Source organism: Gymnogyps californianus, chromosome 6 (genome assembly GCF_018139145.2).
Source record: "Gymnogyps californianus isolate 813 chromosome 6, ASM1813914v2, whole genome shotgun sequence".
Taxonomy (NCBI): Eukaryota; Metazoa; Chordata; class Aves; order Accipitriformes; family Cathartidae; genus Gymnogyps; species Gymnogyps californianus.
Window position 1 is genome coordinate 8,966,858 of NC_059476.1, and position 26,242 is coordinate 8,993,099.

The 26,242-nt window shown below is 35.9% G+C and overlaps 1 protein-coding gene across 1 annotated transcript in view; it reads right to left on the reverse strand.

Moving 5' to 3' along the window:
* Positions 1–12,514: 12,514 nt before the first annotated feature.
* ATRNL1 (attractin like 1) overlaps positions 12,515–26,242 on the reverse strand; it is a 550,130-nt gene continuing 536,402 nt past the window's right edge. Inside the window, exon 29 of the mRNA XM_050899286.1 lies at positions 12,515–12,862. Coding sequence (XP_050755243.1) covers positions 12,738–12,862 — 125 coding nt within the window. The 3' untranslated portion in view covers positions 12,515–12,737. The remainder of the gene's footprint in view (positions 12,863–26,242) is intronic.

Consider the following 26,242-nt stretch of genomic DNA (forward strand, 5'->3'; position numbering starts at 1 on the left):
TCTTCTATTTTTACTTGGTGTTACAGGATTCAGTAATCTATATGGTGATAAGGGAAATACAGCATTCGCAACAGCTCTTTCCTTCCCGTATGCTGTACATCTGAAGAAAATTAATATCGTGAATAAAAACATTTGAAATGTGACTTCAGAGTCTCCTGGCTTTAAATATTACAGACTTCCTTATTGCCAATAACACAATGTAGGTATTTAAGTATTTTTCAACTTTACAAGCTTTTACTATGTTAAATATTTTTACTTAAGGCATAATATATGTTTTAACAACTCTAGCATGTGCAAACCATTTTATAACCCTGAGCTTCACAGAATTAATAGAGGTTTAAAGGTAATAAGGCTCATCTATTTTATGAAGGGGATGAGCTACCTTGACACGCTCATATTTCGCGGGTACTAGAGTTTCCAGGTACAAATAGAATTAGACAGATGGGGTGGAACTGGTAAGAAAACTGACTGAGTTTAGTCACATGAATTGGATTTTCTAAAAGTGGAAACATGAAATCACCCTTTCATTATCCTTGCATCTGACAAAATACATTATCATATGTTTTTGCTTGAACAGTGTAAAGACCGTTCAAAACAGATACAATTGCAAATCAGGAAAGATCACACTTACGTGGAGCCCTGACAATGTGATCTCATCAAGCTAGAACTTGAAATTGCAAGTGTCACTTCAGATAAGATCAGAGAATGCTTCCTGTCCCAATGATGTGACATTATCAGGTTTGAGACTGTAGCAAAGGCACATGCACAATTTTGTGAACTAACAAGGCAGATTGAGAACACACTGGTTGGCAGGATATTTTAGATCCTGAGATTGCCTTGAGCTGGGCATAATTACAGCTCATTTTTTGCACATGGGAGAGCCATCTCGAAGACGAAAAGAGCAGGGTACTCACTGAAGAAAGAAAAATGTTGATCTTTCAATTAGCATAAGTTCAAGCATCTGAACTGTGTTTCACAGTTTATGGACAGCTTTTTTGTGAAAAAAAAAAGCCATCTTCTATAGAAAGCTCTTAGACAGCTGTACTTCCATTTGTACAGGAATCATTTAACATATAGAATTCTACTTTTAGCTGTGGTGGATTTAAGCTTGCTTAAAAAAAACTATAGAAAATTGAGTGTTTGCTGCTATTAAATTGCATAAAGTTCAGCCTTAAGATAGGTCATTAGGAATTTATTAGCAGGATTTTTCTGTTGATTTGGACTCCTGAACTACAAAATAAACACAGTGGTTTACAGTCATAAAGAAAGAAGGGCAAGGTGGCAGGAAGCCATTTAGATGTCTTGGCTCTGCGTATTTTTGGCGTTGTTTAGAGCTTAGTACACAGCACTTCGCCAGGAACCAATTCAGAACTAGAAGCTAGGTACCAGTCCAAAACAGAATTCATGCATTAAAAGCAATAATTGGGAAGATGCTGGAGGTCACATGAGAATTAGCAATCTGAGAATGTTTCCTAACACTAAAAACCTCAAAGCCATTAAATGCCTCTCCTTCTGATCTGGAAATTCCTTAGCACCTACAATTTGCCTTTAATTGAACAGGTGCTAAATTACTGCTTATACAGGAAGATCTACTTTTTGGACTTAGGTGTCCTTCATGGCTTTAATTCTGTCAGATGGCTGAAGACCTCTGGAAGCCAAGGCTTGGGAGTACCCCTCCTCTGTTGAAACCATGGGAGTAGAAGATGCACATTGGTACTATTTGCATGGTGGAAGACACGAAGTCTATCATGGTAAAGCAGCTGGAGGAGGCAGAACTGTGAAGTGCTTTTGCCTCAGTGCTATAAATAAATGTATGTAGGAATAAAACATTATTTTATCAAGCATATACATGGTCTATTCGGAAACCATGTGATTTCATGTAGCATGGGCTGCAGCATTTGAAATACTAATTTCATGAGCAGAAGATTACAGAAGGTCACTTTCCCCAACATATGCATGTAGTGTGATATGAAAATAATTTAAAAATTAACATTTAAATGGAGGGCATCCTATCCCCCACAAAACCAGCATTTTTTCCAGTGACTCCCCAGCATATTAAGACCACAACGATTGACAACTTCTTATACGATGTTTGACAAAACATGAAACTACCACTTTAGTGCATAACTAAGAACCAGTGGTGAATGTTTTTTAATATCATAGCTCTTGTTCCAACTCCTCATTTTTGCACAAATGTTCACATCAGCTGGAGGAAAAAATACCGCACGTTCTTCATCTTAACAAACTTTCTTGCATTGATTAACACAGCATTTTATGAGACCTGAAAGAACTAAGTTAAATGAACAAGAAGTGAAAACTTATGATGGATGTGTCCCTCATAGCATTTAGATCTTTTCCACTTGATTAAAAATTCCTAGTTCCTCTTCACTGAATTGTTTAGTTTTTTAGCAGTCTCTGTCCTGATTAAAACAAATTAGCATCAAAGATCCCCAGCTGAATGAAGAATCATTAATTGAGAAACATGCACTGCTCCTTAATTACCTTAGAACAGTCAGAGAACAAATAATCTTAGGTTTCAAAGGGGTTTGCACACACTGTGCACCGTGGGCTTATTCTCTGTGTCTGCTGGAATAAAAGTAGACTCGCCTATACCGTTGAGGGATATCAGTACAAGCCTCAGTAAACACATTGTAGATTGTTTATCTAAAGTGAAAAAAAAATAGCAAGGTAATGGCTGACTGGAAGAGATAGATGTTTCAGTTTATTATGTTGATCATAGCTTTCAATTTGCTTTGCATATGCCAACATTGACTGAGAAAGAATGAAAGCTGTTCTTTATTGATACAAATTTAAATACTTCTGGAGCTGTAGTGTTTTACTCAGAAGCACCTAACAAAATGTCAGACACGTAGGTACAGAGAGTAACTGTGCAGCTTGAAATAGCAGACAAAAAGGCAAAAAACTTTCATAAAACCTGGCTCAAAAGGAATCCACAAAATATTTGCTATTCCTTGGTTGCTTGTTCTTTGGTACACAGTTCTTCTGACTGCTGGGTTTTTTTAAGCTATGACTCAAGATTGCACAGATCAGTTAGTGCCAGCTTTCATAGGAGAAGGAGTAACTGACTTTTTTAAGGGCACAATATACTTACTAATACGAATATCTTAACATTTGTTTTGCTTCACCAGCTCATAGAAGAAATCCTGCAGAAAAATGTCACTCAATAGCACTGAGTCTGTTCCTGGAGTGGGGCTGTTATTTACATTGCTTTGGCACTAAGGCCAATCCAGCAAATGTTGCTAACTTCAAAACTAGACAGCAAAATTAAACACTGTGTAGAACTACCTGAGCTAGCTGGGAACAAGCTGGCTTGTACCAGTGCCAGTATCCTGTGCTCTCTCACTGAGCTAATTAGCTCTGCAGAGCAGTAAGCTATTAGCAGGGGTGCAGTACAGTGCTGATGCAGCTATGCCCTTCTGGTGCCCAGACTAACTCACCCAGAGTTAGCCGGAGAGATCTGCGCCATACTACATTACGCTATATAAGCATATCCTTACAATCTTTGGCATACAAAACCCTGATGCAATGTAATACAATGTATGCAGTTGACATAACAAGATGATCCCAATAAATATAAAGGATGAACACCGTAGTAAAGAATTTAAAAAAGAGCCCCTACACCACAGGAAAGCTTTGGGCTTGCTCCCAGTTCCTATAAACCTGTGCCATTACTCTCTCATCAATGAATTTTTGCTGACATACCTCGAAAGGGTGAGTCTAAGATCCATTAAAGAACTTGATCTAAATATTACATTCTGGCCGTAGTACTCTGGCACCTGAAGTACAGGAGTGGCACATCCAGCGTCTTATGCTAAATCCACTTTGCTTGATCCTTTTTCAGTCCTTAGTCATGAATTTCTGTCTAACTGGAAGCCTGAAGATTTCAAGGATTTCATCGGGGCTCATTCTTCTCTTAGATAACTAAGGAAGGTATCCGCTCATAAAGCAAAACCCCCTTTTAGCTACCATCTATGTAGAACTAGAAAGGAAAGTCAGAAAACTCCTCATGCCCCTGGAGGACACTGCGCTCTTTATGCAGAAAGATATCGTATATATTTGCAAGAAAAAACACAGACCTTGAGCCAAACTAACACTTCTATAGGTGAAGCACATATGTATTTGTGTGTGTGTGTGTGTGTGAGCACAAATGTACCATTTTTGGTAAATGCGAGTTAGATTAGCACTTTGTCTTTCCTCCTGTAAAACAGAACTTCACCTGTGTATCACACTCCTAACAATCAAGTGAGAAATCAGAAAGCAAAATGTCATGTTGTTTACTGGTTTAAGTTTTACTTATTTAGAGTTTAGTGATGCCAGTTTTGTTGTTGTTGAAATCATAATCTCTATGGGTACAGCTACTGATGCCTTTCCTGTTGGCCTTCATTTTTAGAGTCTATAAACCAAACAAGTTGATCTTCCCAGACAGCAAAACTACTGTTTGCACATTGCACTGTCACAGGAACACAAATAAAGAAACCGTTGCAATTCTATGTTGTTTGCCATCAAAGCATCAAAGCAAGGTTTTGCAAAGCAGGCAAAAGCCAACCAAGCTTCAAAGCACTCCTTTTGGGTTGGTAATTTTTATAACAAAGGCAGTTTGTTGTAACAGAAGCTTGAGCAAAGACAGGGTAAATCACAAGTTCTGAATGCTTCAATTTTAAGCTACCATTGAGCCATACAATTTTAAAGGCACCTTTTGAAAAATTGATTAGTTTATAAAGTAAAATAAATAATAACATAAAGTCTACTGTTAGTAATATCGGTGGCTCAGTGGTGAAGAGACCGTAAAGCTGTATGTTTTCCTTTTGATGGGACTGGGAGAGGCACAGTGGGAGGCAAACCATATAAAATGGCAATCAATCAGGTTAAGTAAGATGAGAACACCTACACAGCAATACGATTAAGTCACTTAAAATATTTAAATTTCTCAAAGATTTCCCCCTCACCTTCCATGTATTGCACAAAACAACCCCCAGATCTACAGTACTACAGAAATTAGGCAATGGTTTAGCACGCCTGCTCTGGCTACGGTTGCCTGGATTGTGACATAACACAATACCTTGGATACATGTGTGATTCCAAAAGCTCTGCTGACTTTAAAAACCTAGGCAGACTAAAGGAGTAGGGTCACATTAAAGTAATATTGCTTGGATTTGCAGGCCTTTTCTTCACAAAGAAGCATAAAATCTTAGAAAACACTTGAATAAGTCTTGGGAAAGCAGATAAAACTGCAGAGGTCTAAGGAAAGGGTGGACACTGAGGACACGGAACGTTTTGAGTGCATATGGTGCAAGAGAAGCCAAAATGCAGTGCAGGGGAATGGGAACAACTGGCTGGATATCAAAACTTTAAAGGCCTGTACAGGAGACAGCCTTGTCCCAGCAGAGTCAAATTAAACATATATGCTACAAATAAAACTTACAAATTCTGAGGGATTCAGGAATCACTGAGTAGCAACTAAGGACAGGTTTGAAGCTTTGGAAGATTTCTATATGAAGTTCGCAGATGATGCTGATACTAAGTGTAAGATGATCAGAGGTACAGTAGGAGAACTGCTGAAGAAACAAAGAGCATACTTCCAAGAGGAGAGATAAAAGAATTTGGAAAGGAATCAGGATCAGCATGTGGCAAGGACTGCATACCTTCAGAACCTGGATTGGTTTCATGATGAGATTGAATCAAAAGAAAACGCCATGAGAGAAAGCCAATGCAAAAGACAATATTTGAAGGGCATGGTGGAAAGGATGGAGCCGAGGAGGAACGTTAATGCCTGAGAAGAAGGCAGAATCTAAACCTGGAGGAAAGGGTATCATTTTCTTGCAAATCTGCTGAACAATGAAAAACTTTTATTTTCAAAGAAGGAAGTTACAGAGGGATGGACCTGAGTTGTGCAGCTCAGTTCTGAAGAGATACAAGAGGCAATTACAACCCTTTGGGAAGAGCTTGGCACCATGTGTTGACAGGGTTGCCATTAAATTATTAAAAGCAGGAGGGGATAAATGAAGCCAAAGGCTGTACAGAATAATTCTGTTGATTTCAGATATCTGAAAAAGTTTCAGAGCAATGGAAGGTGGTTTTCACAAACGCAGTGTAAAAACTAGTGCAGTGCCCGTCTTTTTCTTAAAGTCTATAAAGCTTTCTCAGAAGGCTTTACTTTTTTTTCACTTTTTTTTTTTTTACTTTTTTTTTTTTTTTTTTTAAATAAAGCAGGACAGTTCAATAACACCGGTGGGGACTCTGGAAAAGAGTTCTACCAAATATTAAATATTTTCATGAGATTTTTGATAAGATATAATATTATAATCAGAATGAATACGCAGACTTATAGATTTTAAGAAATCTTATGATGCTATATCATGGCCTTTGAGCTACATTGGAGGAATTTATAACTCCATAAAACATTTTTAAAAAGGCATAGTCACTATTTGCAATGAAGAAGATGGAGCATGAAGAGAGTGTAAAATCTCTGGCCCATTTAATATAAATGAGGGATTAAGGCATGGAAATGCATTATCCCCGATATTCTTCAACATGGTTAAAATGGTACAATCACTGACATTTTCAGACTACAATGAACATCAAACTAGTGGAGCACCTTTGGGATCCTATGGTCTGGGGAACTGTGAATGAAGCAGAAGGTACTGTACAAAGAATGGCTACTTGAAGAAGAAAAACAAAGAAATAATAACATAAAATCAGACATCTGAGAAGCCTGATTAATCAAAGATATCAGTAAATTGAGTAGATCAGTAATATGATTTACCAACAATGGGAAAATGACCTCGATAGGAGAAACTGAGAGCAAATTCTGTGACCGATATTGTGTGAAAAGCCACAGAGTATGAATTATTTAATATCTGCCAGCAGATGTTTATTTTCTTTTTTTTTTTTTTTAATTATGCCTCAAGTTGTGGTATAGAAAATGGCAACATCTAGCACTATTAAATAAATCTGATACTAAATAACAATAACTAAAATATACTTAGCATTCATACAGTGACTGTTATTTTTAGATCAGTAAAGAGCTCTGAGTACTCTCTAAACATTAATTAATTAATCTTCAATATTCCCATGTCATTAGTAAGGTTAATTTTATCATTCCTAAGTATTCAGTTAGGAAACTTAAAGCAGAAAAATGATTTGCCATATTCCAACCATCTATTTAGAAGCAGAAACAAAATTACCTGTATTAATACATTTAGAAAGATTTTTATACCTGACCACTTGGCTGTTTGTGCTTTGGGAAGGCGGGAAGAGGAGACTTGCAGGAATATTAACAGATTTCATGTCTGAGAGAAAGCTTTAGGACACAGACAATTTGGATAGAGTTCTGTCATAAGAACATCCATATTGGTTATCCTAAACATTATGTTCCAAAACTATGTTTATTTTTCCTCAAGTATATTTTATAACCAAATATCGTAAAAGAGCTTTAGGACTTCACATGAAAAAAATAATTTGTCCTTCATGTTAGCCACTAAAAATCATGTCATAACAATGACTTTTGATAAATACTGACCTGGAAAGGAATGTTAAAAAGACTCAGACCTTCAGTAGAATGTTTAAGATATCTTCTAGGTCTGGAAGCATATTTGAAGAGCTCCATCTTATTCTTTTCTTGCTTCTTGTCTAATAAAAGGTCTTTTAGAAAAAAGCATTTGCTAAAATTGGAAAAGAACATAGCTAATCATTGTTTTGATGATACCATAGAAAGGTAAAGAGTTATTGTTAAATGAGTTACAATTCTCTCAAAATCCAAATTCATATTCTTTCTGTATTATTAACTCTGGCCTTAGCGTGTAAAAATTGTTACAGGAAAATATACTGAAAAATAAAGGATATAAAAGGATGGAAGACACTTGCCTCACTTTATGCACTCAGTCTTGGACATGCTGAAAATACTGATACCCAACTGATAATAATTGATAACAATTGATAATTGGCAACATTCTCTATACAGTATTTCAAACAGACTTCTATATCCTCACTCAGAAGGAGAAATACATTTAAGGTTTTATTTCTGTAGAAATGACCATTAGTATACACATAAATAGTCACTGATTCAGTTAAAGTCTTCATACTATTCAGTATAATATGTGAGAATATGTGAGGAGACCGAGAAAATGTTCTGATTTAGATCAGCTGTGAAACCAATTACATAATTCCATATATATACACACAGATACATGTTTCCTGTATGTTTCAAAGGGGGTTATTTGGTTTGTGTTTTCTTCTCTTTGTTCATCATTCCTACCCTGGCTTTCTTATTTTAGAAAAAGGAAGTTTTTAACATATCAAGAGGTGCAAAGAGATGTTTTTTACCAAAATATGACTGAGCTTCAACTGACATGACCAAGGAAGTATCAGTGAAAGAAGCCTGGGTAACAATAGTCCCCTTTCAGCCTCACAATAAATTTCAGAGGATCACTAGAATTTCAACTACATATACAAGCGGATGATTTTTTACATCAGAAATATCTGTAGCCATAGAAATGGCCACATGTGGCCACATATGTGGTCATATAGAAATATAAGTATTTGTTTTGAAAGTGAAATAGCATTAAATAAGGAAAAGCTGAAACAACATATGGCCCTGAGTTATACAAGCCCAGGCTCTCCAAGGCCTTTTTGCCAGCTTTGTTCTTCTTTATTAGTATTTAACAAGCAAGTACAGCTGAAGACAATATGGGAAGTTCTGGCTACCTGTAGACAACAGTAGTTCTGCTATTATTTGCCATAAGCACCTAAAATAGCCTTAGGTATTCCATACTTTACTCTAGAGATGATCTGAAATAAGTATCAGTAAACTACAGCTTTTCAGGTAATGCTGCACCTTAGAGACTGAAAAAATAGAGTTAATTTATTTAATTTTCCCCAGTAATGTCAAGCATTCTGGATAGGACAACTTTGCTTAAAAAAAGAGAGGGATTGCTAATTACCTTTAACAGAGACTTTTCCTTTATTGTCAAGAAACCTTTCAGATGCTTTTTAAAAAACTGGTAATGAAATTAGATACATAATGATTTTATAATTTAGATGAATACTATGAAAGTTATTATGCATAAAGACTGAACATCTGTTAAAGAGATCCCAAACTAAAATTCTTACCATCAGGATTCCAGCTCTCTACATTAGATTACTTACTTAGAAAATAATTATTGCTGCAGATTTTACACATAACAAATTCCACGTCCCGATCTGAACTTGTCCAAATGTTTTTGATTTGGGAAGATGAGAGGGGACTCTAACTATAAAGAGAGCAGTCAGCTATGAAAATTTTCAAATCAGATGAATCTGAATGTTCCTAATTAATGGTATCTTCATGCCTTAACATATCTAGAATTTGGCCTTATTTTTAGATAGAATTTTAATAGTGGCAATATACAGATAACCATTTTTTTTGTATAGGTAAACTAGCATTTCATTACATTTCATAGGAATATAATGAATGGAAGTAAGTATTGTAAAGTGTTATTTATATGTGCACAAATTTGATTTCAGTAGTTTCAGGACTTTATATAAATATACAAGTACTGAGAGGAATTGAAGTACTGGGAAACCCATGCTACTATGGACAGTCGGTCTCATATATTGAACAGTAATTCATAGCTGCTGAATTTCCCTCAGCAGAATCCATGGACTGAGGGGGTGGAGGTGGAATCCTGACAATCAGAACTCACTGGGGCTTAATTTCCAGAACAGCGCTTAGTCGTTTATTTTTCATCCAACATAAATCACATTAGGGGTAAAACAGGCCATTCAACATTTTCTGACTCTAAGAAAGAGTTCAAAAGTTAAATTGGAGAACAGGGTCTAAAAAAAATTGGCTTTTTCATGAAGCAATCATAATGTGACAGTTGATAAAACATCTCATCTGATGTACAGCGGTCATTATTAAAAAGTTTGTACTTGCCAACAACTAACAAAATGTAGTGATCACCAGACATATTATGCTATTTTTATACCTTTCAAATAGAAATCTGTAACAGTTATTCTGAAACTTTGGTTTGAGATGTGTTGGCAAACTTCTGGTATTTAATTGTGGCCATTATATAAGTATTTTTATTTATTTATTTTATTATTATATGACTTTACTAATTTGCATGCAGTCAGGCACCCTGGGAGAAGAAAGATACTTTAGAAAAAAACATTCTCAGAGTGAATGAAAATGCTGAATGATCTCATGACAAACATGCTTTTCTTTTACAATAAAATAACATTTTTAACTGTTAACACAATAAAATGGCTGATAGCTGTTTGCCCATCTTCAGTGTTGCAATGCAATATTTTAATCCCTTTAAAACTCATACCTGCTTTTCAAGTATTTGTGAAACTCCAGTTGAGATATGGAGGAATGTAATCCTTTATGAGTAAGTACAGTCAAAACTGTTCTACAAGACTACATGGTCTTTCTGTGTATGGGGTTTCCAGTACATTCACAAAACACACACTGTGTATTTCTTATGTGAAATGTTTAGGTTGAGGATAATACAGAGTTTGGAATATATTCCAGACAAGTGGTTTTTTCCTTTTCATAAGTGTATGCATCATATAAACCAGTTCCATCGGTTTTTATATTCATTTGAACAGATCAACTTTAAAACTGATAGAAAGGGATGTTTTCAAAAGACCATTTTTTTCACTATGCTAAGTAGCACTGATTGAAAGTTCCCAACAGAAGCTTTAAAAAGGAATTTTTAAAGTTTTAAGATATAAGAGATTGAGGTCAGAATAGGCAACAAAAGTCACAAGATTATGATGGCATTATTTTAGGATAATAATCTTATTTTAAGATATGAAAATACTGAAACAATCATGCCAGCATAGGAAATAATTATACCACAATTCATAAGTGCATAATTTATCAAAACAATAGAGCAGTCATGGTTAGATGCAACCTAATATTCCTGTATAAGATATAACTACATACTGTACAATCGTTCCTTTTTATAGTTATTTTTACATTTAGTCCTCATCCAAATGAAGCTGAGTACTTCTATGTATGAATGGCATTACAAAATAAACACAACTCACAACAGGGCTTTATTACTGCTACTGCACCACCATGGCATGCAAGTAACTATGTAGTCAACTATAAACAGTAAAATGTCATCATCTTCCTGAAATAAAAAGAACATGAAAAATACAGATATAGTAGTAAACATCAATTATCTTTTTATATCTTTCATATTTACCAAAAGTCTATCATTACATGAGGCATTTATACCTCTGTATCACTCTCCTGTACTAGTATGGTGGCAAATTTGGAGTTGAGAAACTATACTTTCAACAAGCCTGTACAAAACTACTAGTTTCATATTATACTGCTGTCAACGTGTAATGCGTAAATGAGAATATGACACATCTGCTACCTACCCCTTAGCATTCTCTTACTCTTCTGTATATTCATGAATTTTGAGTAAATAAAAAGACTGAGGGCCATTAAAGCTGTTTGCTGGGTTATCTGTTGTGGTGACTCAGCCCCCAAAAGACTAATGTCCTATAGAAAGGAAACTCTTTCATCTGCTTTTTGTTGCTGAGTAGTGATTGTGTGAGGTTCCATACTGGGTGTTGGATTTGAGAACCACTGTTGGAAGCAACTTAGATTTCTAAATATTTATTTATTTAATTTTAGTTATGCAGGGTATTTCCTTAACTGGTGTGAAAGTGAGAATGAGATGAAATTCTGCAGCTTGGAGAAAAAAAACCATCCATACTTTATTATAAAAACAAGGGTCAAAGTGCTGACTGGGATTCATTTCTTCTGCTGGGAGGTCAGGAAAATATATAGATACCACAAAATTTCAATATTGAAGTGGAAGCAGGTAGAATAACAAGTTAAACTCTCCTTAGATTTGCAATCTTGGAGACTCTCTTGGAAAAAAAAGCAAACTTTATTGCAGAATAAGCTTTTCCATGCCCAATTAATTTTGCTAATCAGTTAGCTGGCATGAAGGACCCACATGCGCTCTTTGTAAAATATATCGTTCAGAATTCAGAATAAACTCTTCGGTACAGAAACATGAAAGCCCACCCATCACTCTGCTGCAGCCCAGATTATGTTTCTGAGGCTTTTGCAAGGTAAAGAAAAATAATCATGAAATGATCAAATAAAGTTTTTTTATGGAATTATCTTTCAAATATTACATGTGGTGTTCTCGGATTATACCTGTGCTAAATTCAAAAGCTGCCTACCTATTTCGGGCAATGATAAAAGAACACCTAAATCCAAATGATCCTGTTTAGTTCCTGCTTGCTGGACAGAAATCTGAAGGCTGATTACAAGGAAAGAACTGTACAATTCTCATTGTTACATTAAGCTATACAAAAATGTCCTTCAGTTTCCTGGAATTTGCTTAGTTTCCAATTATACAATTTCCTTTGACATTACAAAACAATGTATAGTTTTTCCTAGTTCCGTTCAAGGATTTTCCCTGCTCTGATATGTTCAGGATTAAGAATACTAGGTATTTTGTTTCATGTTTTGTTGATATCAGGATCCACTCTTTTTATTAAAGCTCATCAAACATACTCATACCTACCGTAAGTTTGTTCTGCTTTGGGGTATAGTAGGCTGTGTGACTATAACAGAGCACAGTACCTCATATGTTCATTCATAGATTTGCCTCCATAAAAACTGAGGCTGTAGTATAGCTTTCAATGGAAGCCATTTAAAAAGAAAACATTACAGAATATACAATTGTAGTTTTTGAATCTCAGACACAAGTTCCTTGACGTGTTGAGAGATGATGTTTTCGATTCCTGACTCCTGAACTCTTATCTTTACAGTCCGCAGGCTTCTGTTGTGAAATGTCTATCAGTGCACTTGCAATTGCAAGACCTGTAAGATAAATAAAGGAAAAACAAAATTTAATGCTCAGCTTTTCTGAGAAGAGTTCCAGAGCAGTGTGATGGTTCCTTTCATGCCAAGTTTTTGTACTTTCCCAGAAGTGATCAGTTTTGTTTCAAAGTTAGGCAACAAGTTCTCACTTTCTAAAATGCTACCTGGTAACAGTGAAGAAACAGAGGAAGAAAAAAAAGTGCAGTTAAGACACTAGACTGGAAATCCAGAGAACTGAGTTCCATTTAAGTCTGTTATTGATTTGTTGTGTGATCTTAGCATCACCTCTCTTTATCACCATTTTCTTGGTTATGTGGACCAGCAGCTCTCTGACATGGATTTTCTCTTATTAAATCTTTGTGCATTGCATTTAGAAATGGCTGAAACTATCAAATCAGAAAATAAAAGAGAAATGGAGACCACAGTTAAGACAAAATTGTATCCTTGAATATTTCCCTTTGCAATATATATGCCTCCCTAATTTGGGAATATTCAGAGGTTAGTATTTACCATGAACAAAAAGATACGAAAATATCTTTCCAGAATGCATGGATTTGTGAACAGACAGTGAACCGTAATGGTGTTGGCCTGGATAAATTCTAAATGTTGTCAACTCACCAAAACTCTTCTTTTTCAGATTCCAGTTAAGTTGTTGATATTTCATGACCTGTTATAATCTTAACAGGGTATTACAGAGGGCATGGACAGGCATGCTTAGGAAATTAGTAGTTTAAGAATTTACTCTTCCATTTTCTTGTTACTGCATACTTGCTAGAAATTACTGACTTCTGCCGAAATGCTGTGATTGACAACACAATACATGGTAGTTCTGAATTTTTAAATTCACACAGGCGATATTGCAATGAAATGGATTAGGAGTATTCACATCTTTCATATGTTCTACTGCACCGCGGCCGCAATAAAACCATGACACACATATCTGCAAAAGCACGTCTATATATGCCCATAATGTAGGTAAAGATGGTGCTGGTTCTCCATACTGCCCAAAACATCTCAATCTCTAACCAATAACAGTACTACTCCACAAGGAAACCTTTGAAAATACTTTTCATCATGTTTAACAGGCAGTCTCTATTTTTTAACTCAGGCTAATATCAAACTCAGTTTATCTATTACAGAATCCAGTTTTGCAATATTTTTCATGCATTCCCTCATTACAACACTTATCTACTAAGAAACTGTGCAAAAAGTATTTTTCACTTACAAGTGTTTCTACATGCCTCTTTCTTAGTATATGATATACTGTCAGATACAGTTCAGGTTTCCCGTATCCTGAATCTATGCTATTGCACACTGTAACACTACCTTTCTTACTTGACAAAAATGTTGCAAGAAATACTTAATGTGCATACAGCTTTTTGAAAATGCACAGCACTATACTGTAAAACACTAAGTACAATTATCATTGCTCCATTTCAGGATATGTAAGAGCCAAGATTAATTAAGTCGTTTTTCTCACATACACATATATTTCCTGGCATGAGCTAGTGATGCTTTAAATTGGACTTTGATAAATTTAATTTCTGAAATCTCTGAGGCACCTTTAAAGTATCAGAAGTATCTGGTATTAGCAAATTCAGGGATAAAACCTAAATAACATTTTGATGGTTGCTTACATGTGATCCTGTCTTTAATAGCTAGGCTTAGGAAGTATGCTAAATGGAATGAATATTATTAGGAAAACAGATTTTCCATTTTTTATAAGACATTTTAAAATGTACTTGGATGTATGATGCTAACTTCACTTTACATAACAATTAACAAAAAGGAAGAACTATTTCCTTCGAATCTAATGCTGCATACTGGGATATACTGGCATGCTGTTAGAGTTCCATTAAAATTGGGTCACTACAGAAGATCATTTTTCAAAATGTCAAACAAATCATCTCATGAAATTCATTTATTATGTTCTCTACGCCCAGCATAGTTCCTTGTTATCAAAGCAATACAATTAACTGAGGGAACAATTCATTATTTCAGACTGGCAGTCTAAAGGAATTTCATTTACCAAGTCAAGCTGATGCACAGACATTGCAAGCAAGCAGAATTTACATCAGAATACAACAGAAGATTTGATAAAAATGCTGTGGCTTAAATATTCATTAAAGGAAAAAAAACAAAACATTCCCTTTATTTTACAGGTTTTGTATCTAAACAACAAATGTGAATACATTTATAGTCATTGAAGTTGGAACTGTAAATCATATAGTGCTCCATATCTGTTACCTCAGTTCATAAGTTATTACATTTACCCGTCTTCCCTGAATGCTGCCATTTAGATATCCTACCTACCATCCAAACTGGTATTTTCCATACCAGTACGTGGTCTCTGGTTGCTTCTGACTCTTGAGTAAGGTGGTAGAAAGGAACAGTGGAATCAGTAAGCATCCCACATGGAGAATCAATGGGTCACCTCTAATAGTCTAATTTCTGGAAATTCAAGCCTAGCTGCAGAACCAGACCTATTTGTAAGTTTAGTTTGTTTTTCTACTAAATGTTATAGAAATAACCTGACCTAGTTCTATGCAGCTAAAACAACCTCTAGCTTGTTTTAAGGATATGTATGGGAAGATCATTAAGAAGTGAGCCCAGTCAAATACATAAGTGGAAAGTATATTTTTGTAAGAGATAATTGCATCCACAATGAGAAAAATACCAGAGAAAGCAATATGAACTTGGTTATCTTTAGCAGAACTATTGTCTTTCCTAATGGAAGTTAAATGGTAATAGTTTATTCTCAGGAAGTAAGTGTCTAATCATAAAATTACTGGTGTGTGAATTTTTTGTCGTTTTTTTTTACAATTATGCAAAACAATTAATAAGTACAGGAATAAAATACAGCACATCAAATGAGATTGCCTTGAAAAGCGCATTCCCGATTTATATACAAACAGCACTTTAATTCTGCATTTGAACAAAAGCATCTGAAAAAGTAATTCATTTTGAGATGCTCTCCTCCCAGTCTCTGTAAAAACAGGCAGTACTATATATTTTAATTTTGCAGCAAAACAGCTTCATTAGGCGTGAAAGGTTAATTGCAGGTTTAAGTGCAGTTCAGGGAACAATGCACGGGTCTGTAGTGAATAGCACAGTCTGCTACAGGAAGGCTGAGTGCTATAAACTGTTTGCCCTGCTGAAATGTTTTACTACCTCATTTACTAACTGTCGTCTTTTACTGCATGTATTTGTAGTTCTTCTAAACCTTTAATAGCTACAGTTTTATTTCACTGTAATCAGATTTAAATGGAAATACCCATGCTGGGATGTTTAAACATTTTTCCTCTGATTGTATACAGCTACATTTGAGCTGATGTAAGGCTACACTATCTCTCAAAGTAGGAAAAAACCTTACATTGAAAAAGTTAGTCTTACATGCTGGCGTGCATATTTAAAACCTTTTTTCCTCCTCTGTTGTTCATTTTAATGAGAAATGAATTGCGTTCTTACTATCCCCTTTGTTAAAAGTTAGGGAACAAAGAATGACCTCAGATTCATGGTTAGGCAGGTAACTGGAAATGTTTTTTTCAATTTAAATATGTATTATTCAGAGATAACATTTGGATAGATGTCTTCATTTGATTAAATTCTACACGTTTTCATTGTTATGCAGAATCAGAACATTCAGAAAGCTGAGGACAATAAAGTAACTACAACTCAGGTAGATCAATGAGATTTGTTTGACATTTTAACCAAAATTATAGTCATTGCTTAAGGTGGCCTTAAGCAATGAAAATAAAATGACAGCTGCCATACAGAGACTTAAACAGAAAAGACTGGGTAAACGCTATACTATTAAACTAATAGCTTCACCCAGCAGTCTTTGTGTTACTTCCATTTGTTGATTCATTAAAGACGTGTTACTGTGCATGCTCACCTAACAGTGGACAGAGTCCTTTTATCATAAAGGATCTGTTATTCGAAGTATTTCCATTGTAGAAGATGCAATGCCCGTGGATATCTGTACAAATGGATCTAAGAAGTTCGAAGACATACTGAGTAAGTGATGAGAATTACAGACTCTAGTGCCTCATGAAGATGACCATAGCACATAGTGAAGCCAGTGAAGACAATTTCATGCTCATCAATAAAACTACCAGTTATTATGCAGGGAATTTTAATGAATTCTGTCATTTATCATTATTTCAAGTCTATAAAGAAGTGTTTTGTAAATACACAATGTATATTATGTGTGTATAAATGACATTTATATACAAAACCACCTTGTTAATAATGCAGTTTTGTATTATCTATTTCTTAATTTGATGAAGCAGATCACATTCACCATAACTTTTATGGATGCATACCAGGACTGCATACCTTTATTCTTCATAGGAAATACATATGTTAGATATAGTATCTATAAAGGTGGAGGAACATAATTTTCAAGAAGGTTCTTACTAGGCAAGTGTTTCTGAGTACCCACTGAAAAAATTCTCTCACTTTCTATGAGACATTGTGCTAGGAATATTCTTATTCAGTTTAGGTTTTTTGTAAAATTTTCAAGATTGTCTGGTACTTCCTATACTTTTCCTGTTTTCTCAACCAAACTTTCTCCAAGTGGACTAACTCATGATTAATTTTCATGACTGAAAAGGCCAGAATGTTATTTGTGCTACACACTCCTGTGCTATCAATCAAGTCATGTCAGGAGATATCCAAAAGATGCATAAAATGGAACCAGAACAAAATTTGGGATTTAAAAGCATAATCCACAAAACCTTCTCCTAACCACGTACAAGCCTGATACTCAAGTGCCTACTTTCAAGGAGAAAAATTAAGAGTCATCTGAAGTTCAAGATTGTACATGGCTAGAGGAACCACTGTGTCTCACAACAGAGCTAAGTTCATTTCAAAGTCAGAAAACAGTCAAATTCTTCATGTGTATCTGAGGGTCTTGATCTGGCAGGTGTGCCTGGACAATATCCAGAGATCATGGACTTAGTCATAGAGAAAAACAATCATAAGCAACTGCCAAGAAGAATAAGTATCTTCATAACCTGTCATATTGAATGTTTCTTTATTTGAGTTAGATTTTTTTAAAAAGGACAAGCTGACAGTACCTCAAAATCACAAAGTCTTTTTATGGGCTTCTCTTCCTGTTTGGTGCATGGATGTGTATTTTAAGTTGACACCACTCTTACTATGAGAAAGATATATTAAACAAACTAAACTAACTAGGAAATTACTTTGGGCAAGTAACCCCATCATTTTTTTTCAGTGATAATTTTTGCTAGATGGGAAGACAGCCAAGAGTCCAGGAGGTATGTTTTCCTTGTCTTATGCATATAACTTAATTAAATAAGTAAAATATGAGACAGACCTTAAACTATAACAATAATAAACTAAATAATGATAGTGTGGAACTAAATAGCCACGCACTAGTAGAGAGGAGATGTCATGCTCCTTTGTATTATACCCTCGGTATTTAGTAATAACAGCTATAAGGGGCTAAGAAACTCTTATTCCCAGAATAGACTTATAAATTACTTGCTGTCAGTTTGTGGGAAATGCAGACTATACAATAAAGGATCTTTTACAAAATGTTCAGCCTTTCCCAATTTTTCTCATTTTGAAAAGGAAATGGCCCTACATATTTGTGTGAAATATTTGTGCTCCAAGGGGCCGGTAGTGATTTTTTTTGTATATGGTCAGGCAATTTCCCCTTCCCTTTTAGTGTGAGATATCTGTAGTTTAGTCTGTAATCCAGGCCTGTACAACATCTGGTGCCTTTAAACTGTCCAGGTTGCCAGTGGCTAAGAGACAGCATGGGCAGTTTGGTCTATGGCTATGGACAGGCAGGGATTGACTATGCACTTTGGGATAGCTCTTGTCCATTCAGCAGGGCAAACAAACACCGTACTGATGAAGGGGACCTAGCGAGGAGTTGGAGACGCTATAGTAGTGGGATTGATGCAATCTAATGTTGATTAACTGAAGCTTTTGTCCTCCCACCCTCTTTTCTCAACTCAAGCCCTCCTGGAACACAAGAATCACAGAATCATAGAATCGTTTAGGTTGGAAAAGACCTTTAAGATCATCAAGTCCAACCGTTAACCTAACAGTACCAAGTCCACCACTAAATCATGTCCGTAAGTGCCACATCTACACGTCTTTTAAGTACCACCAAGACTCAACCACTTCCCTGGGCAGCCTGTTCCAATGCTTGATGACCCTTTCAGTGAAGAAATTTTTCCTAGTATCCAATCTAAACCTCCTCCAGTGCAACTTGAGGCCATTTCCTCTTGTCCTATCGCTTGTTACTTGGGAAAAGATACTGACACCTCGCTACAACCTCCTTTCAGGTAGTTGTAGAGAGCGATAAGGTCTCCCCTGAGCCTCCTTTTCTCCAGGCTAAACAACCCCAGTTCCCTCAGCCGCTCCTTCACTGATTACTTTTAAAGGAACTAATATGAGATTATTACATTTAGCTGGACTGTATGGTCAGACCTGTACACCAATCCGACCTGCCTTCCTTGCCCAGGGAAGGCAGCACAGATGGAAGTAGAAATGCACTTACTTAACAAGTGGGACGGGAAGACTGAGATAATGGCTGACCTGAGCTGGGAGAGGACCTCTCATCTGAAACTGCATAAGAGATGATAGGCAGGGAACGGTAAGTCATGGTGGGTCTTGAAGATGAATAATGACATTTGAGGCAATAGAAGAAGGGAGTGCGTGAAGCTACTAAAAATGATTTCTGTGATAAAAAAAAATAGTCAAGAAAAAGATCTGAAATAAACGTGGTTAAGACAGTAGTTTTTCACTGTGGCAGTAATTCAGAAGTAAGCTGCAGAGATCCTGGGGAAGGGCTTTTGTTTTGGCGATGCAGAGGGAAGATGGCATTTTGGAGAGGCAAATTCAGCAAGACTAGGCACTCTGGTGGTGAGGAAGCAAAGGAATGACAGTCAAAGAATACTTGGGCAAGACTGGAGGGACAGCAGGTGTAATAGTGTCATCAACACAGACTCAAGGGAAAACAGTGGAATACAAACTAATATGAAGAAATGTAAAATGTTGTGGGAATGAAAAATAAACTATATAAAACTGGTCTGTAACCTAACCTGTTGGTGACATGTAACCCAAATCCAGGTGTATGGAATACAGACTTCCATTAAAGTCAAATACATGCTTTTTCTACAAATAAAGGAAGAAATTGAACTACAGATACTTTCCCAAGATCTCTGACACCTTGTTTTGCCAAAAAATCTTTCAATTTGAAGAGTAAAGCACACCTTAAGTTATGATGGTTAAACAACGTTACTAGGTATATTATCTATTTCTTGGACCCTATTCCTTGGGGCTCCCTGGTAAAGCTTGTCACAGATTTGTCCGGTGATATTAAGAATATGACTGACTCCAAAGATTAAAAAAAATAATAATAAAAGAATTGTAGTTGACTGTTGAGTCTGAAGATAAAACTTTCTTCTCAAAACCTCTTATTGACTCACTTTAGATATTACAATAGGCTTGGGAAATGGTTACATTTTTAGACTAGTTTAGTAATAGCTCCTAAAGCTGCAATATTTATCAGTACTAAATTTCAATTAATAAAGCAGGCATCACATTTAATCAGGAAATATATTCTTCTCACAGAATAACAGAGCTAAAAGAAATAAAGCATCTTGATGTTTTTATCTAAGAAGTTTTACCTTGGCAGTAGTTACAGACAAGCGATCTATTGTTAGACCATTATTTTATTCCATTATTGTAATTTTTGGACCTTGGGCCACAAATGGTAATTACAGAAACCTGAGAATGCCCCTAACTGTTCCATTGTCTTTCTCAACATGGATTACTTTATACAAAATGATGGCAGATCTTTTTTTTGTGTATTTTTTTTCCTTTTACATTAAAAATAAGCAACATGTAATTACTGCTTGAATAATTATGCATGTGATCAGACTTTCTCTACCCTGCATTTCTTGAATATAAGTTATGGAGACTCAAACAGGTGTATCAGTAGCAAAATATGTTTACATTTTTAGGAGGAAAAAAGCAAATTTATAGGAAACATAATATTTTCAGAAAGCTATCAATAAAGTACATGAATGGCAAATCACCTGTAATTCACAAAATAATTGCTATTTTAAGTTATTAGCAAAACAAATGTTTTGGTTTTTAACCGATGGCTATTAAAAACACCTAAAAAGGAATAATGTGCTTAGAATATGTGCAAACCTCATGCAGATTAATTCCTTGATGCTTTCCCACTGCATATTACACATCATGTGTTAAAATGCAAGTAATTACACAGGTTTCTATAATGGACAGTAATATTTGAAACATTTGGATTTTTTTCCGCACAAACTACTACGTTTTCAGTTTGATTACATCTCCTTTCCATTGAATCATTTATCCATATGTTATGAAAAACATCTCTATTCTTGTGATGTTGTGCAGCCGTTTAATTTGTTTTCAAGAAAATCACTATAAACTAATTTGCTACTCTGCAAGAATTTGGTGAGACACATTAATCACGCCAGAATCTAATTTGGTCTTGTAAACCTATTTCAGTAGAAGAGAAAAAAATCTACTTGGAGTACTGAAGAAGCACTATTTTCACTTACTTTTAGCAATACCTGGGTTAATACAAACAAAATTATAATTGGCTTTTTTTAGAAGTCAGTATCACAGCTGTGACCCAGTTGGGGTTAGTTTATGAACTTTTCTATAGTAATTAGACACATTTGGATTGCAAAAGCCTCCTCCAGACCAGTACACTTGAAGTTACATGTACAGCATTATTTCACTCTTTGTCTCTATCTTCAGCAATCTCCTTTTATTGGGATTGTGCGTGCCGATCAGAGAAAAATGAAGATATGAAAACTGTAAAAAATTGTGAGCTTGAGTTACATCATTTTTAAAGCTTTTTACCCACATCCGTTCATGCAGTTGGACTCTTTAACCACGGCGATGAAAGCTAAAGCCTTACTAAATAAACATTGTGAGTAGGATGAACACCTGTGAGACAGAGATTTATCATTTGTATAAACAGAGTGTGATCGACCCTCCATTAATAAATTGCTGAACTATAATTTCATGTAATTAAGTAACCAGAATATCTGCACGTGTGTGTGTGCATATATGTGTTTGAGTATTCGGGAAACAGAGAGAAGGTTGAACACAACTGGGCAATCAGGAGAACAGGTAGAAGGAGAAAAGGCAGAGGTATTCACTGGGGCTTGCTTCCCTCCAGAGGGGCCTTACTTGCAGGGGGGTGATTTAAAGCAGATCTCTTTCTGTCTGTAGAGGAAATCTGGGGTGATTAACCTCACCAGGTGAAATTCACTTTTTGTGAATACCTCCCTAATGTTCCATCTGGATGATAACATATTGTCAGATTTGCAGCTTTACTACTCTCCTCCTCAAGACAAAACACACAACCTTAAAGACAATAGGTTTAAGGACCCAAGAGGGGCCAATTCTGCCCCCACTGGAGATAAAACAATACTACTTACATTATCATTTACTTTTAAGGAAGAAGATCAAAGCAATAATCTTCAAAGGTGCTGTTGCTCACTCTTGCACCTTTAATTTGCAGGTGCTGTGTTTTTTCCCACTGTCAAAAATTTTATTTAAACCAGAAAGTGATTAATATGTTCATACAAACAAATGATTACAGTTCACCAGAAATTCAATAGGATTGCAGCTGAATCAGAAGTAGGCATGATATCTGCAGTGCTTTCCCATAATGCATTCTCACTTATAAGTTTTGCTTTCCAAGGTTGATGAGGTACTGGACTTGTTTTCCATTTCTAACATACTGCTGCAATATATCATCGCTCTAACCACTGTTTGGCTTGTAATTTGGTTCTGGCCAAATAACAATGCCAGTTTTTCAGTATTCTGCTGATTTCCGCAATTAGACATTCAGTACATCCCCAGCTACATAGCCAGCAGTCACTCTGACAAAACAAACGATCTTGGGAGTGTAACACAGAATTAAGTCAACAGGACAGAAAGCATGCCCAGAATTTTGAAGCATATTTTGAAATATTACTAAAGTGACAACTTCAGGGTCCTCAGGATCTCTAACATAAGGGTATTTGTAGTTTTCAGTGCCTATTAGTGACCAAAAATAAGGAAAAAGAAAAAAAAAAAAAGACACAAATGCCCTGCTGTCAGTATTAGGGTGGCTCCATCAGCAAAGCTAGCATCAGTTTATACAGAACATTAATTTTTATTAATTCTAGCAGAAAAGCTTGGTAAAAGGCTGAAAAGCTCAAACCATAAAAAAACATTTAAAAACCCAAAGATTTTATACAAATGACTCTACTAGAATCCTGGTCAGCACTGAAAGAGAATAATTCTGAATGGGATTCCAGTATATACAGGTAAGCTATACAGCTACTCATTTATTCTTTCCTGAATCTTCAATATTACTCTGAAACCACTATATTATGACTTTAACAGGCAAAATGACACACTTAGATCTGGTTACTGTCAAAATGTGTGGAAATAGGGTTCCATTTCAAACACTGCATGTTCATAATTGATTACATACACTTGGTCCTGAACAGTCAATATAGATAAATATCAGTAAAATTACAGTAGCAGAGCACCATTTCTGTTTGTGTGACATATGCAGGTAGAGCAAATGCCTGAAACTGCAAGGTAGTAATACTATGACTGCATATCACTGAAAATATATTATATGGCCTAGGCATGCTTCCTAATTTGGAGAGGAAAAACTAGAAAACTTACAGTAGATAGTCACAGCTTGTTACCTAGCTCTATGTGTACTCACACTCCAACAAGTAGCACTCATTGTCTCATTTATCAATCCCATTAAAAAATTTGGAAGAACTATTCCGGTACAAAGATTACCAAACTATAACTTCTGCCATTTAAAACATTATTCTAGATGTCCCTTTGCATCTAGAGGATGTAACTGTAAAAACATAAGGTCTTCCGGACACACCAAATTCAGGTTCAGTGTTTCTCCTTTTAGGAACCACATCCACAAGAGATACAGGAGCTGTGAAATATTCCTCTCTTGGGATCAGATTTGGCATAAATCTCAGCCTGATGTGCACACCACCTTTTTATACAACAAAGTAAAATCTCTCACTCATTTCCTGTTGAACAGGACTCACGCTACTAAATGGATGTGAAAGTAAAAGGTAGAAACCAAGTGAAAGATACAGTCCAGAAATTCTCATAAAGTCCATTTCCCAGCAATGTCAGCTCCCAGAAGATGCAGTCAATGAAAATAAACCTTCAGATACTGAAGAGTTACTACAGCAGCCCTTTCTTATCACTAGTCATGGCAGTAAGAAATGGCAGAAATGAAACCAGGGAGAAGAAGATGTGGCAAGACATACACTCTGCTTGGAGTTTTCCAATGTCAGGATGGTTCTGTGAGACAACGGGCAAAATTCAGAGCAATTCTGTGCATTGTTCTTCACAATATTTTTGTTAAAAGCTGACATACTGTATAAAGCGCCATGCTGGCTTTGTATTACCAGGATGTGATTAGGAGCTAGTTTTCATTTATGTATTTTCAAAAAGTTTTTACTATGAGATGAAGGAGAAACAAACCTTCAGCAGGACATTAGAATTCCCTCACTGCAATTTTGCTAAATCTCCCATCTGTTTTTTAAAAGCAGAAATTATGTTGAGTCTTCTATTTTCCATTTAACTGCTGACCTTTTCCCCCTCTATTTTTTCCCATATGCTTTTTGATCACATGTGAAAAACTTAGCTTCAGTTCTCTCATTTCCTGATTTTCTATATTTCAATTATACTTTAATGGCTATATATACAGTCATGATGATACAAGAGTGTGTTGTGAATGAAATCTGTTTTGTACTATCCCAGCTTCTGAAAACTGCTACAATTTGAGTTGCTTTCTTCCGTAGCCTCTGAAGTGCCTTCTATAATATAATAATATAATAAATCCTGAATCTGCTCTTCCTTTTGCAATGCAATCCAGCATTCTGTTTCCCATAATGCTGCTACATTATGATTTGCAACTATAAATAATTATCCTAAGTTATAAAGATAAAATATAAAACTTTAAAGCAATACCATTAGACACCATACACTTGAGATTCTGAAGCAGCCATAAGCAAACATTGATTTTCATAAAGAATAGTAAAGAAGGTGATAATGAAAAGCATGGTTCCTGCTTAGGATTAGTTCATCAAAAGCTTGCTGCAAGCTTGGGTGCAAAGAACGGAAATAGTAGGGAATCAGTGGCAAACTGCACCTTGTTTCTAACAGGTGGGGCAGCAGGTTTTATGACCTCTATCTTAAAACATGAGGGGGAAAAAAACGAGTTGTGGGAATGGGATTTAACAACGTGTGAGGCTCAGCAACAGAAGGTATTAACCCCCGAAAGGGAAAGCATCAGAGACAAGAAGGACTTACCTAAACCTCTGTAAGGCTTGCGTCCAGATGTGTGAACTTGTGAGTTGATTTTTGTTTGTTCTGTCTTGTCTGGACAAGCATTCAGTATAATGACAGTGGAAGATATAGGATTCCTGGCTTTTTCCTACACTATTTTGCATTGCCTTCCTTCCAAATAGCCCTCCATTTTCCATTCTTATGTTTGCTTCTTCTTGTTCCATTAAGCTTGAGTCGCCACACTATTTAACTGCCTTTACAAAGTACTTATTTTTCTCTATTTAGACTTCCAATAATCAGGAATTCTCTCTGTGAATCTGATGTTAGTTACTAAGACTAATTCCCTTCCACATTCTTTCATCTCTTTGGATTGTACTAGCGTGAGGAGGTGGTGGTATGGCAGCTTTTAAAAGCTGCAAACATCTTAATAATAATTTATATTATTTGTCCTTCTCCTGACTTCTCATTTTAGGCGGCAATTCTTTTCCAAGAAAAATACACATGTCCACTATTTACAAAGAGAGATAAAAATAACTGTTCACATTCAAACTATGATCTAATTATTTCTTTAAGAGCGATGAAGTAGATTGTGTATAATCTAAATACAGTCAGCCTTATTTCATTATTTGAGTCCCGCATGTGCTTTAAGAACAATATTTACATTCAAGATTTTAAAAGCTGTGTGCTAACTAGTGCATATTTTTTATGCAACTTTTCATCTCTGATGTGTTTAACTGTACTTTCACTTCTCATGCTGCAAAAGGGATGGAAATGTGTTTTTCTCACTGGGATGGCCTCAAGGATACAGCTATCCCTTGTGCCAGTGTAAGATGTGCATGAAGCTGCTGAAGGTTCGCAGAGGCTGAGGCAGTGTGGTTTAAGTCCTCTCCAGATCCACAGAGATGGATTTCAAGGGGAGGGAAGTCGGGCCAGGAGGCTCTTGCAAGAACAAACAGCCTTTAGGGTGAGGTACGTCATTGCCGTGCTCTGCTGAAGCTGCATATGCTCAGT